The 13,908-nt window shown below is 38.3% G+C and overlaps 1 protein-coding gene across 1 annotated transcript; it reads right to left on the bottom strand.

Annotated features, from left to right (window-relative positions):
• Positions 1-9,238: 9,238 nt before the first annotated feature.
• On the bottom strand, positions 9,239-13,769 carry DNAL1 (dynein, axonemal, light chain 1). The gene is made up of 6 exons (XM_010075194.1): positions 13,666-13,769; positions 12,937-12,992; positions 12,170-12,225; positions 11,282-11,408; positions 10,729-10,872; positions 9,239-9,585 (listed from the first exon to the last, which is right to left on the bottom strand). The coding sequence occupies exons 1-6, from the start codon at positions 13,698-13,700 to the stop codon at positions 9,539-9,541; spliced, it is 465 nt and encodes a 154-aa protein (XP_010073496.1). The 5' UTR covers positions 13,701-13,769; the 3' UTR covers positions 9,239-9,538.
• Between the last annotated feature and the right edge of the window lie 139 nt (positions 13,770-13,908).

Raw genomic sequence — 13,908 nt, 5'->3', positions numbered from 1 at the left:
CCTATACAAAATTGTGTTCCCTTTCAGCAGTTGGATGACTGTTCCATGTCCCAACATGCACAGGTCTTCTTGACTAACCAGGCTGTGGAAGCAGATGGCATGTCACGAACTGTTAAAATCATTCAAAAACTGCAAAGAACTAAAAGCTACTAATCTTTAAAAAGAAGCTTAAGCAAATTAGTCTTCCTATTAAGGGTTTCAATATTGATTGTTATCTTTTTTCCTTCTGTAAATTGGAGAAAATGCTTGTCTACCATTATCCTAGGGCCCGTAGGGAGAACAGAACCTTTACCACACTGTGCCAGGACAGACAGTAGGTGAAGCAGCTGGACCTCATGGTCCACTTGTAGTACTGGGATTGATTCCAGTAAAAAGCAATGATGCAATTACTTAAAGTTCTGAAGTATGTTTCTGGGAAGTTGCCAATAGTTTCCGTATTTTGAGAACTGCAGGGCAACAGTTCAGCAACATGCAGGGCTTGTGAGTATATCTAAGAAGGATTTAAAGTGATGTAGATATTGTTATACTGTTGTAATGAATGTATTTGCCTGGAATACCAGTGTCGCAGCAGTAGAACAGTGTGCAGTTACTTTACAGAGACTGGGAAGGCCTGGAAACACATTAGAGTTGTTCTCCACACAGAGTTCTCCACAAAGAAGTGGAGATGGATGTGGAACTGGCAGACATTGAGAAACATGTCAAAAATGAAGATTTTTTTGGATTGGTGAGGAGATCTGATTAAACTTGAGAACTAAAATAAGGTTAATCAAATCGTCCAGGGAAAATGCTTTCACTGTCCTGCTAGATAGAACAGTGCAAAATCAATCAGTGCGGAATCCCTTTGGGAAAAAACAGAGGCAGTTCATACTGGGACAAACCAAAGCTCTGTCTAACTCCAGGTCTTGTTTCGGACAGTTTGGGAAAAAACAGAGGCAGTTCATACTGTGACAAACCAAAGCTCTGTCTAGCTCCAGGTCTTGTTTCGGACAACGATCAGCAGCAGATGCTTAGGAAAAAGCGACGGACAGCTTGCTTTGACTAGTGGGTATAGTCCCAGCTAGAAAATAGGATGCTAAAGTAGCAGAACTTAAGTGTGTTCTCCAGTAAGGCAAATCTGCAGAGAGGCTCGTGCTGAAATGCGCTGTTCTTATGGGCAGAAAGTCCCCGCCTTTTACTCTTCTGCTCTGTGTATCACCTGCATTTACTCTAAATGCAGTAAATGTACACTAAAAAATACTAATTCTTGGTGTCTGGAAGTATGCCTGGGAGATAATAAGCAAACATTTAGTCATGGCTCTCAGGAGTTTTCAAGCTTGAAGCAGTTTTTGGGTATGGCACAGGAAATTATGGTGACAACTGATTGGATGAAATTAAATGCAAAGATTTAGGGAGCAAATCATGGGATTGCTTTAAGTACCATTTTAGTCGTCTTTCAGATATGATGATGCTTGATTGCAAGCATTATTGTAGTCTTCCAAAGACCTGATCTTTCACTGATTCTCCCTATTTTAGGAAATGTATTTCCTTTCATCAAGGATAAGCTATTGAGGTGCTGTTAAGAACAAATTGGAGATTTTATTTATTTGCACAGGAATAGTGTGTATATTACACACTGAATCCAGTACTGGTTGTTTCTCTCCTACCCTGCTGCAGTAGAAATAGAAGAGGACAGAAAGATTTGATACAGGGAGAGCTGTCACTGGAAGAAAATCAGAAAAGGGCTTTTTCTGAGGATAACCTCTAATGGCTGTGGGTTAGCATGGCTGACCGAAATCAGGTAAATATTCCAAGTAAGTGGCATCAGGTGGAAATGTTTCTGAGCGTGTTTACATAGTCCTAGTAGCCACCAGAAGACCTCTTTTCTGTCACGGTAATGCTCCTGTGAGTGTCTTGTTTAAAAACAAACAAGCAAAACCAAACCTGCTGCCCACGTGCTTATGGTAGAGTTGGGAACTGATCCTACGTCTGAATTGGATCCTGCCTACGAGCAAAAGTTGGCAGAGAATTGTTTTAAAAAAACAAACCAACCAACCCCAGATTGCTGTGGACAAAGCATTTGTCTAATCTGGAATTAATTCTGTTACTCTTCTTAGCAGGGTAGGGAATAACTTGAGTGGCTCTTTACTGCAGCACATATTAATTTAAGACTGTGTTGTTCCAATTATGTTCTAAAAGAAAAAAAAGTCTGTTCTGTTGATTTGTCAGTTTTAAAACCCTATGCTCATTATTTTCCATTATTTAAAGGCTTATTTACTGATTCCCATTTAGTATAAGAGATTGCTGTTTAGAAAAAAGGCAGTATATGCTCAGTCATTAAGTTGAGTTTGAACAGGGCATATCTTTGCTTTAGCTGTCTTTTCTATGGGAACAAATACAAGATTTGTAACTTCTGTAAATGTGTACTAATAGATTTGCCTTTTACAGTGCGAGATCAGGCTTCAGAGGGTCATATACCCGGTAGCCAGGTGGCTGTATTTCAAAACCATTGCCTGTTTGAGTCTTGATGCCAACTTTGGCTGTTGCAGAGATGCAGCGACAGATCGTGTTTTGCCCCGATGGCGTACTTTTGCCTGTGCTGTTTGCCCTTTACAGACAGATTCAGTCTTTCAGGTTTGTGATCTGCATGGGATAGCATCTCAGTTTTGTAAGACTGTGTGTGTATATAATTACTAGATACGTGTCACAAGTGCATGCTTATATCTGATATAGCTACAGGTGTTCTGCAGTCTAGCTGCAAGAGCAACAACGCTGCATTTATTTGATGTTTTTCCATTTACTGATACAGGTAACGGTATCAGAGAACACAACTGTGTAAGTTGAAGGCCTACAAAATTTCAATCGGCTGTGCAGGACCTTGGCATTTTGCTAGCTAGGACCAGGTAGGAATATAGCTGTTTTAACGCAGGGCAAAGAGAGAAAGTCTAAAGGTTAAAGGTAACTCGTCTGTTAATCCCGTACTAGACATGTAAAGTGAGGTCCAAATTACCTAAAAATACCCTCTGACATTTTTGGTCATTTTTACCAATGCAACAACCTTAAATTTAAATCAACATTCAAAAAAAAGGGTTTCCCAGATCACAAATAGAGACCTTTCTGACTCTCAGCAATTACATACTTCTTAATCCTCTTTCAGGCCCTATACATACATATGCTATTGGAAAAGAAATGGGAGTAGGGAGGGCGATAGCCATAGAAGTCTCGTCTGCTTTCATACAATGGCACTTTTAGTCCAGTGATTACCTCTGCCAGAAACCTTATTCTAAACAACATTTTCCCCACAAACTTTCTCACTGTTTTATCTTCTGATGTATGTCTGAAAGTTTATAAAGCTTTAAAGAGACAGAGAACCAGTGTCTACAAATCATGTTTGATTTTTGTAGGGGTGAGTTTCTATGGAAATTCGTCACTTGGGTTCAGCTGCTTTACTCACCCTCATTCCCTCTTGTGTCAAATGCTAGGAAGACACAAACTCTGAATCCCGAGCTGTCTAAGGACTTTTTCTTTCCAAGGCTAGGATTCCACTGACAGCTGAGCCTGGAAAAAAAACTTCCCCCGTTTAGAAGACAACATATATTTTTATAGAAATGTAATTGTATATTTTAAAAAAGTTTCCTGCAGCTTCTCCACATGTATTTTTTCCCCTTGTAGTTCCGATTTGATATAAACTTTTTTTTTGTGTTCATTCTTTTTATGTTCTGTTTTTAAATTTGTAGTCAAAGCTTTGGTGTACTGTACAGGAGCAGTCAGCCTTTGTAATTACTGTATAAATGCTTTATAATAAAGTATATTACTTTTATTTTAACAAGTGAGCAGACACTTCCTTTTTTGTGTTCGCTGCCTAGGGCACCTTTTAAAAGACTGTTACATGTTTAAAATGTACATATATAAATATATTTACCTGTTGCTGTACAGTTGTGATAGACTGGACTGAATTTATTTTTTGTGTGCTTTTTTATAAAATATTAATACACTAAAGGAAATCTTGCTGATGTGATTGTAATGTACTATGTAACTTATTTACTTAATATCCTCTATATATCTAAAAAACCTTTTATTAAATGAGGTTTAAAAAATAGTTTCATAGCTGAGTGTTTTGATGGTATGAGGGTTTGGGGTCACAGTGATTGCGATGCATTCATGCAAAGGAAGTGGTTTTGAGTCCTCCTAGTTAGTCTCTCTCATACCCTCCTCTGTATTTTCCACAGCAATCATTGAGGATGTTCAACGTAAACTTCTCCCAGAGATACCTGCAATGTGTTTTATGCCTTATATCCAACAAAATAACTGGCAGATGCAGCTCCAGTTGCTTTACAGAAGTGTTGATGGTGGGTGTGTCCCACTCCAAGCCAAGCACCTTCCCAGAATGACAGTAAGAACCTTGATAGCATATTAGAAACTCACAGGAAATAGTTCTAGGTTCACTTCTCTGCTGTAAATAAGGCCAGCTGGATTCTGACACTACCTGAAACAACTACAGAGAGCAAAGGCAGCATGGGCTGACTTAGTACCTGAGGGGCCTTGTATTAAATCTGAATTCCTGGGTGGCTGTGGCTGGGACAGAGACTGGAGTAAATCTAGAGCTGCTGGAGAAAGAGTTAACATTTTCCTGCTGCTTAGCAGTTGAATATGCTGGTTGTAGGAACAATTACTCCAGTTATAAATCATACTGCATCATATTTTTCAATGGTAGAGTTAAAAAAAAAAAAAAAACTTCTAGTGAATACTGTCTTAAAGGTACTTTTGTTACCTGAATCTAAGGGGTTTTTTTAAATGTACTTTGTTACAGAGCACTAATCGCATTTCCTCTGGCAGTAGCTGGATCTCTTGTTGTGGATTTTAAATATTAATATGCTTCCATCCATCCTCAAAACAAAAGTTCCTTCTGTTTTGGCAGTTAACTGTTTTTAGTTAAGTAGGCTACATAGGTGTTTCTCACACCTATGGGCATGGAGGCATTAAAAGCTGCAAATGTTTCACTGCATAAAGTATATGGTAGAAACGTGTATCAGTGTCTGACTGGCCCCTGCTCCATTTCAGTTAGACTCTAAGGCAGTGCACCTGTTTCCTTTGTAGTTATTAATTTATGCTGACAAATTTTCATTTCAATATTCTTGGCAAAGCTGCCAAGATACTCAGCCAAAGACACTAAAATGTTTGGTTTTTTCAGCTCAGTGTAGAAGTCCTTGCTTTAATTTACTCCTGTGGATGTGGCTGTTGATCAGCAATAGCGTTTGGAGAAGTGGTATTTTGCTTGGTGGGCAAATGAGACAGGGAACCCCCAAGCCTTCACTTCAGCCCCCAGACTAAGACTTCACTTAGGGCTTTAAATAGTGTATTTGCCTCCCCATCGAATCCAACTGGCACAAGTGCTAAATGTTGGCTACTTTGTACTAAATCTGTGAACCATGCAAATAAACTTTGCATGATAAAAAAAAAAGACACAAGTTTTGGGTATTTCAGTTTTAACATTTTTTTAATTGGTGGATCCAAGCCCAAACTTGTGGAAGTGTTATTTCAATTACTGAAAGACACCTTATGAAGCATTTTAGTGACTTAGTAAGCTTTGAGTTAGTGGTATTGTGAGGAATGCTGCAGTAATTCCCTATATGTTTTTTAAACAGCATTACAACCATCACTGTGGGATGCTATTCTTGTTATTGACACCATCTGCTGTGGACTGTGGGGTAGAAAGCTTTTCCTTTATATCCGAGTTTTGAAATTACATTTCAGTGACACTGTCTATTGAAGGCTGAAGTTTCTATTACAGAAGTTTTATTAATCAGTTAACCTTCTCTAGTCCTGGTTTAATGGAATTGATATTATATTGCTGTTAACAGAACTTAAATTCAAAGTGAATTAGTAATCTTGTACTGAAGAAAGACTAGCCATTTATTTGATTTATTTGGATTTTTTTCCTGCACAGCAGTAGACTTTTCTCTTAGGACCCAAGAACAAAGTCCGACAACCAGTGTCTTAAAAGATTGAAAAATATTTATGTATCAGATGACAACACTCACAATGTATCAGCATTTTTAAAGTCAATGTTATTTTCTATTCTAAAATATAGAGGCAATAAGGAACAGCATTTACATACTCTAAATACATTGCTCCCTGAGCAGCTAGGAAAGTTTAATGAGAACAGAATTTAATTTCTGAACGCTCTCCACAAACTGAACTATTTCATTACACAACAGCCAAAGACATTTGTATAAAATAACATTATATTATTTTTAAACAAGTTTCACAGAAGAACATTTTAATTTAACACAGCAAATTTAACAGCTTGGTCATGCTACAAAATTACTGTATACAAAAGATAGCCAAAGGGGATGTTAAAAGTGCTCTCTTGCTTGAAGACTTTCCTACATGAGTCTACTTCTGGTGTAACCTGAGTCATCTGCTACTCCTCAGGTCTCTTCTCCCATTTTTACAGCAGTTCTCACTATAATCACTGCATATATCAGCTCTTTGAAGACAGGTCAATGTGCTAACAAGCAAGTAAAAAACCTAGCTATTTCCTATCACTAATTTAGTTTTAGGATATTTCTCTAAGGAATAAAGTGGATGCTACTCCTCCATCATTTCTCAGGGAAAAGCAGAATTCCACATGGCTTGCAAGTTTTACATGGGTGCTCTTTTCATCCATGAATAATAATGTGCTTACTGCTTTATTGGATGTGAGGAGATGGGGAAGAGCAAAGAGTAATACAGAAAGACAAGCCTTTTGGCATCTTACTCAGCCAGTCCCTGTGGGTATGCAGGCCAAGCGTCTCTGTTAGCTTATACGTGACATGGGGTAGCACCATCAGTATGCAAATCAGCTGTTTTATTTCTGACACGTATGTATGTCGTCCACCACATCCAGTGCATAATTTTAAAGTGCAAATTTTAAAATTTAGGAAAACTTTCCTTGTTTTGGAGGTTTAGGGGGGGTTGATTTGTTCTTGAGAGTAATCATGATTGATCAGGCAACGCAACATTAAGCTGAACCTTTCACCCAGCTGAAGGATCTCCTGACAAATGAGAGCCACAGCTTATTATTTTCTTAGCGTATTGTTTCCTTGAGATCGACATACAGTTTTTATCAGAAGAGTTTTAAATTATGTGCTAATTTATCACAGCAGAAAGGGTGAAAGACGAGGGAAATCTTATATTAAGTGTCCCTTACTGCTGTTACAATTGTGCTGAGACTGGATGCTCCATTCCTTTAATAATGATTTGGTTTTTTTCTTTTTTGGTGGTATTTATAATGCAGCCCCCAAAAAAGAGAGAGAGAATTTGTGCTGTTAATCTGTGAAGAGCTGATGACAGCTGGATGCACAATACTCACCCCTCTACCAACAACTGCAGTAGTTCTTGGACTGATTCCCGTAGGTAGAGCCTGTATGGGTCACTTACAAGGGCCTGGAACTGCTCTTATCCCTCATGTCTTGTCAATGGAGCTGTGTCTTGTTCCAATCATCACCACACAGTCAGAACACTAAGTTCAATTCTGCTCTCAGAATGTCCCAAAATAGCCAACACAAGAGTATTTGCTGTATCTGACACGACCTTCAGAAATGTACAGACCTAGATCATATTTAGGTATTTAAAAAAAATCAACCAGCAGGATTACTTGGCATTGGACCGTGTGCTCATGGCTCACTCACTCTCCTGTTTCAGATGAGCCACTAACTTAGCTGTGCATACCAGACTTGTTCATATGCTAGAAGAGAGCAGCTAGAGAGGTTCAGATGCTTTTCTTTGTGACCAAGAGCTATGACAAGAGCACTGCATGGTCTATTCTGAAAATTAGTTAACCAAGAAACTGTTTTCTGGTCAAGAGAACAGCTGCTTGGAAATACATTGTGCTAGGTGAAGAATGCCCATAGTTTTTGCCATTGCTCTCTTGACCTTATTTTAAGAAACTGATCTAAATCAAACTCAAGCCTTATCAGCAATTGCCAATTTAAGTTGGAATGCTTAAGAATTCTTCTAACAGTCATAGAATAACTAGCAATATATTGAAACTATACTGTGATTGTCTTGCAATCTTCTGCTTCACACTGTTCACTTAAAAATGGATCAGAGAGAGAATTATCTTCTACAATTACACCTGGAACTTGAGATCAGTACCACTGTTGCTTAGGCCAATTCTATCTTTTTATCTCTGACCGTGACTTACAAGATTTCAACTCCTGGCACACCTTCACAAACAAAATAATGGAGTGGCATTCTGCCTCCGTCCCTTCTCCGTCTGGTCTGGAATGCTTGTTGCCATTTTAGTTTAAACAAAGATGGTACCATGAATTAGAAGAAAAGCTTTTAAAAAAATCAAAAACAAGCTGCAGAAAAATCTACTCGGGTGACTCGATCTGTCCCCTGAAGAGAAGAAGAAAAAACCCCACTATTGGCATCCAACAGTGTAATCAGGTATGTCTTCATCATTGTTTAATGTTTTACATTAAAAATAGTTACCTGTCATATAAGGGGGCTTCACTAAAACTGGTTACCCTGCAACATAGCACATTTAGTACATCTTCAATACTTCTTTTCCAATGCCCACGTTCCATCTCATCTCGCCTTCCCCACTAACTACATACACTTTCTCCCACTGCTTACATCTGTGCTTTCACAAAAAATTAATATCCCCCAACCCAAAATTTCCTGTCCTCAAGCCCAGGTCTTTTGTTCACTGTTTGTTTCTGTATTAGTATCAGCCTACTTAGTTATAGGAAAATTCCAGAGCTGAGAAGGATTGTGTCCACCAGTGACCCAAACCAAAACTAGGAACCAGCTGTGGGCTAATAGGCCACATATTCCAATCTAAAATAATTTCTTAGTAAGAGACAAAAAAAACCAAGCTAGCAGATATTTTAGTCTCACTGAAACCATGCAAAGAATTCCCACTGCCTCTTTAGAATAAATAAATATATAAGCTATACATGACTTTCTAAGCAACACAGTTGAGTTCCAATGCAAGAAGCCCATTCAAAACTTAAGGCCAGTAACAAGCAATCATCAGACCACTACCTTTTTTGTGTGTACTGGGCCTGTTTGGCATAACAGTTAAGGGGATGAAAAGGCAAAATTGCATATTTAAAATATTGAGGGATTCCTATGACAAAATTAAACACAACAAAGCTTAGAACATGTCTCTAAACCACAACGTTGTTCTTTTGGCCTCAGTGTTTCCAATGATAATGGCCAGCTGCACCTAACAAGCTAAAATGGGTCTATTACAACCCAAGAGTGAATAACAAGGACCACTAATCAGGGATTAAAAATAGCAATGTATTAGTTTAGGTGAAGATCTCTTGCTAGCCAAACAGCAGATGAAATCAACTCCACTGGTCTCTACAGAAGGTGTCATAACCTTGACAAAATTGGTGCACCCAAATTTTGGTAACTAACTCTTTGGGTGAGAGACTGGAGATAAGCTGGTCTTTTAAAAACTGGACAAAGATTTTCTTCAAAACAAACACTTATATAAAAGTTCTATGTACCAAGCTATCTGAGGTTTTACTTAAATAATTAAATACCCAACAAGAAAGTGTCATCAGTTTGCTCCTTCATCTTCTTCTTCTTGTTTAATAACTAGGATACCTACAAGAAAAAAAGAGAAAAAATCTGCAAAAATTTACAAATAGATTATGCAGAGAAATTTAATGCTGATATACCTGAAAGCTAATCTGGACTGTTGGAAAGAGTCGGCCTGGCAGAAAGAGGAAAGAGTTGTATTTCCTGACACTGCTTCTAACTGTAGACATGAACCTCTACATACCTGAACTGCTCTTAACTACAAAAGCCTTCAACTGATGACATCTTCTGTTGGATGTTTTTCTAACTTCTCGGGTAACAGGGTATAAAAAAGGTACTAAGGCAGGACCTGCAAAGATCAGCCTAACTTGGTCACTGGGAGATGCACCATGTCGGTTCAACTGCTAACAACCCACTAGCACATCACCCTTCTCCTGCTGGGCCCCCACCTTGTGCTGCAATTTCCATGACATACATGGCCAAGTTAGCAGTGATACCTAACTAGGATGTCCAGACTGCAAAATACAATTATATTAATGTGATTCCAAGAAACAATATGGTTATTTTTTAAATTATCTCACTTTGTTACACTAATCATTAAAGACATACTTTAATATATTTTCCTATCAGTGACAGAAAGGAGAGGAGAGCTTAGAAATTGAGCCTTAGTGCAGTGACAAGAGGAGGATATTCAGGCATTTAGGAAACTTGAATGAACTTTTGAAAACTTGCCCCTGCACCAAAAGCAAAGCAGAACATATCCCTGTCTATGCCCATTCCCCCATGTCACCCTCTTTTGTTGGGGGAAACTAATTCAACATGGCAGATGAAAGCCTTGTTGACTTCATGCTAAACACTTAACTATATAGTTACACAAGTCAGCATGTGAACCCCACAAGAGAACTTCAAACCAGTATGTTTCAGTTCCCTATTAGTTACATACTAAAACTATTTGACTGGATAAATTAAAGCCCAGCTGTGAGCTTTGAGACCACTTGGACTTAATACTCCAAAATCCATTAAACACTTTCAGAAGATCCTGTAGCCAGGGCTGCAAAATTCAGCTGCTGGAAGTTAGCCTACTTCTGAATAACTCCAAAGAGAGGAGGGAGGAACATTACTTGGGCACACAGATGAATTTCTGAGGTTGTGATTCATTTCCCTTTGGGTGGCTAAACTCACACCAATTGCCTCATGCCCCAAACTCACCATCCAGCTTTTTCAGCATGGGTACCCGTTTGGTTGCTTCTTCAATCCAGCTGTTCTGATCAGAGGCGTATTTCTCTTGTAGTGGATTGCCTACAAACACCAGATCCTCTAGTAACGGCAGCTCCGCCAGTCTCACAAACTCTGCTGCAACCACAAAGGTGAAAACATGAACCAGATTGTGGAACATGGAAAGTACATCTGCACCAAACCTTCCTTTCAACTCAGTGCAAACATAAACAGCATGAGATACAACAGGCTAGGGATTGCTTAGGCTTGAGCTGGTATCAGGTTAAAGAGCAGGTATGTATTTTAAAAGAAGTCCAAGAAAGATGATTCAAACAACAAACTCCACTGGGCTTAGAAGTTAAATTAAATTTTCTGTCTATTTTAAATCTCTTGCAGGAGTGGATATTTAGGGATTCCGTGTGTGTCTGCAGGCTTATCAGCAAGACTTAAAGCCCAGGTACCTACAGAACTATTTTTCGCTTCGTGACTTAACTCATGCATTCACCATACTGCACGCGAAGTTACAGGATAGAGAGGCGTGGCTTACCCCAGTCTTTCACCAAATTATTTGACATATAAAGAACCTTCAGCTTCTTCATTACACGGATACCCCTCAGTTTCTCAATGAAGTTGTAGGAGATCCACAGCTCTTCTAAAGTATCTGCAACTGCCTCCTGGAAAATGACAGGACTATTCAGGTAAGCGAAGTGTATCTTCCTTATTCTTCAGATTCTCTCTTCACCCCTTACAGGTCACCTCATGTAAGAAAATACTCAGGTATATTGATCCTCATTTCTTTTTAAGCAGATCCCTAATTATGCATGACAATTACCCATGGGAATTAAGAGTAAAGGAAATATATTTAGGAGGACAGAAATAATAACACTAGAATATGACATAGAGGCATAGAGGCAGAGGAGACAAATTTGGCTGCTTGTGCACTGCAAGTATACATAAAGTGAATGCAATTCAACAACTGTGTTAGAGGGGCTAGTTGCTCAGGGTGCCAGTTAACATAAAAGGGCCAGACTCTAATGAAGTGTGTGTTCACAAGACCACCAATATTTGTAGTAAAGAACCATAACCTGAGTGTCTTCAGGTAGAAAATTCCTCATCCAAAAAGTCTGTAGGAATTACTTTCATGTAAAGCCAGTGGAATTTAAGGGGCTTTACAGACACGCAGCAGTTTTCAAATAAAAGTTCTGCTCATTGTTGTCAACGACAATGAACTCCCTCTTTCTAAAATCCTTTTATGTAGTAAATTAGCCCTGAAGAATCTCCAGAAATGAAGTGTTTAAACAAAAACAAACAAAGAAATACTATCTGAAAATTCATAAGCAGTGTGTACGAGAGTGAACAGATCATAGGGGAATTATCCCACATTCTAGACAGCACTCCATTTTGTTAGCGAGAGCTGATACTACGAAGTGCATACCAGTCCATTCAAGTTCTTTATGTTATTTCTTCCCAAAGACAGAATCCTCAAATTTTCTGTAACAGATAAAAGAAAGTTTCTTGTTAATAAATGGGATTTTTTTTCACATATAAGGAGATGCTGTAAGTCAGGTAAAATGTCATATTCTCCTTACTAACTCTGAACAGACTACCTTCTGACACAGTCAGTAAGACAAGGAGTTTCAAGGTTTCAGAGATGGCTGCCCATGAAATAAAAGTTCAGTTTCACTTCCAGGCAGATGGCATGCCCCTTTCAAGTAAGAACAAAATCAAACCAAATCCTCTGCAAAGTGGAATGGCATTTTTCCATCCAGACCTACAATACTCCAGCCTCACTCCAACCAATACTGCAATTACAGAGTTGTTGAACTGCTGACTGTCTCCATCATGAGCGTGGAAATTGGTCATTAAATCGCTCTAGAACTGATTATGTTTTGAATATCACAGCTAGGCCCACTGGAAGTTACAAAGGTGCTTTCTGAATGGATTTTTTTTTTTTTAAACTTACACAGTGAGACAACTGCCAAAGCTAGTGCACAGAGATACGTGCTTTAATACACTGTTATTGCTAAACATGCATTCTCCAGTAAGACTGATAATTTTAAAGGTCACTTGTAATTTTCTAAGAGGAAGGAATTAAAAAGGATAAGAACAGGTACAGAGCTGGACACATATAACAAATTACAATGTATGTCCTATCCAAGCAACTAGAAAACAAACATAATCGATCACCCGCTTGTCACTTACTTAAGCTGCTCAAGTTGGCGATCCTTTCAATGCAGTTTGTAGACAACGATAGTTTCCTTTAAAAGCAAGAATAATCAACTCACAGTATACAAGGGATCACTATATCACAAGAGCTCCACGTCCAAACACCATTACATTAGAAATAATTGTCTATTCTTCTCTCATTAGATAGGCAATTAACTGGATGTGTAAACAGACTCGAAATTTCTTCAAACCATCAAGACTTCTGCAACTTTATTTAGCTTCTGGGAAAGTACCATGAGTTACTTACATGACATACTGGATTATCTTTTTTTTTTATGCCTAGCCTTAACAAATGCAGTGACATTTCTGAACTAGCTCTAATTTATTTCTGAAAGTCCTTGTTGGGTCTGCTTTTTTTTTTTTTTTTACATTTTGGAATGGATCATGAATGTGCCAGTTAGCTGATAGACTCCAAACACGGACCTATAATGATATACCAATAAACAATATACCAATTTTCTGGGGACAAATATCAATACAGAATCTACCCTGACATTTTCTCAGTTAAGTGACAGGGATCTTAGAATTAAAAAGTGGAACTGTGTGTGGAAAGAGAAGCTTAGCTGAGAAGAAGAGAAAGCTGCTGCTTTGAATCCCACACTTAAACATAGTAAACACATCTGCACAGTGGACAGCAGAAAAACTGAAAATTAATAAAAAGAAAATAGAATGTTTGGTTTCCAGTTTGTTTTTAACTGAACTTACTCGCACTTAACAAGCGTGGAGAGTGATTCATCCATCTTCTCTACAGGAGGAATCTGACCGTACAGTTTCACCTCCTTTGCCTCTGAAGCCTTCTGGCCATTTTTTTCTTCCTAAAGAGAAGGTGAAGAAGATGCTCACTGCTACATGCAATTACTAAAAATTACTATAATAGAAGTTACTATAAAAGGAATTATTATAGAAGTTATTCCAATATGCTACTAAAAGATATTACTGAGAACAGAA

Source organism: Pterocles gutturalis, unplaced genomic scaffold (assembly GCF_000699245.1).
Source record: "Pterocles gutturalis isolate BGI_N339 unplaced genomic scaffold, ASM69924v1 scaffold12382, whole genome shotgun sequence".
Classification (NCBI taxonomy): domain Eukaryota; kingdom Metazoa; phylum Chordata; class Aves; order Pterocliformes; family Pteroclidae; genus Pterocles; species Pterocles gutturalis.
Note: the sequence above shows the minus strand (reverse complement) of the source record. Positions and strands in the feature narration are given on the sequence as shown.

What these genes read in the sequence shown, in the direction of transcription:
- DNAL1 (XM_010075194.1), bottom strand. Translation starts at nt 13,700, where the DNA reads ATGGATGAATCACTCTCCACGCTTGTTAAGTGCGA. An exon ending in TAATTTGGTGAAAGACTGGG is followed by an intron (nt 10,873 to 11,281) that starts GTAAGCCACGCC and finishes TTGTGGTTGCAG; the next exon opens with CAGAGTTTGTGAGACTGGCG. An exon ending in CATGCTGAAAAAGCTGGATG is followed by an intron (nt 9,586 to 10,728) that starts GTGAGTTTGGGG and finishes TTTTTCTTGTAG; the next exon opens with GTATCCTAGTTATTAAACAA.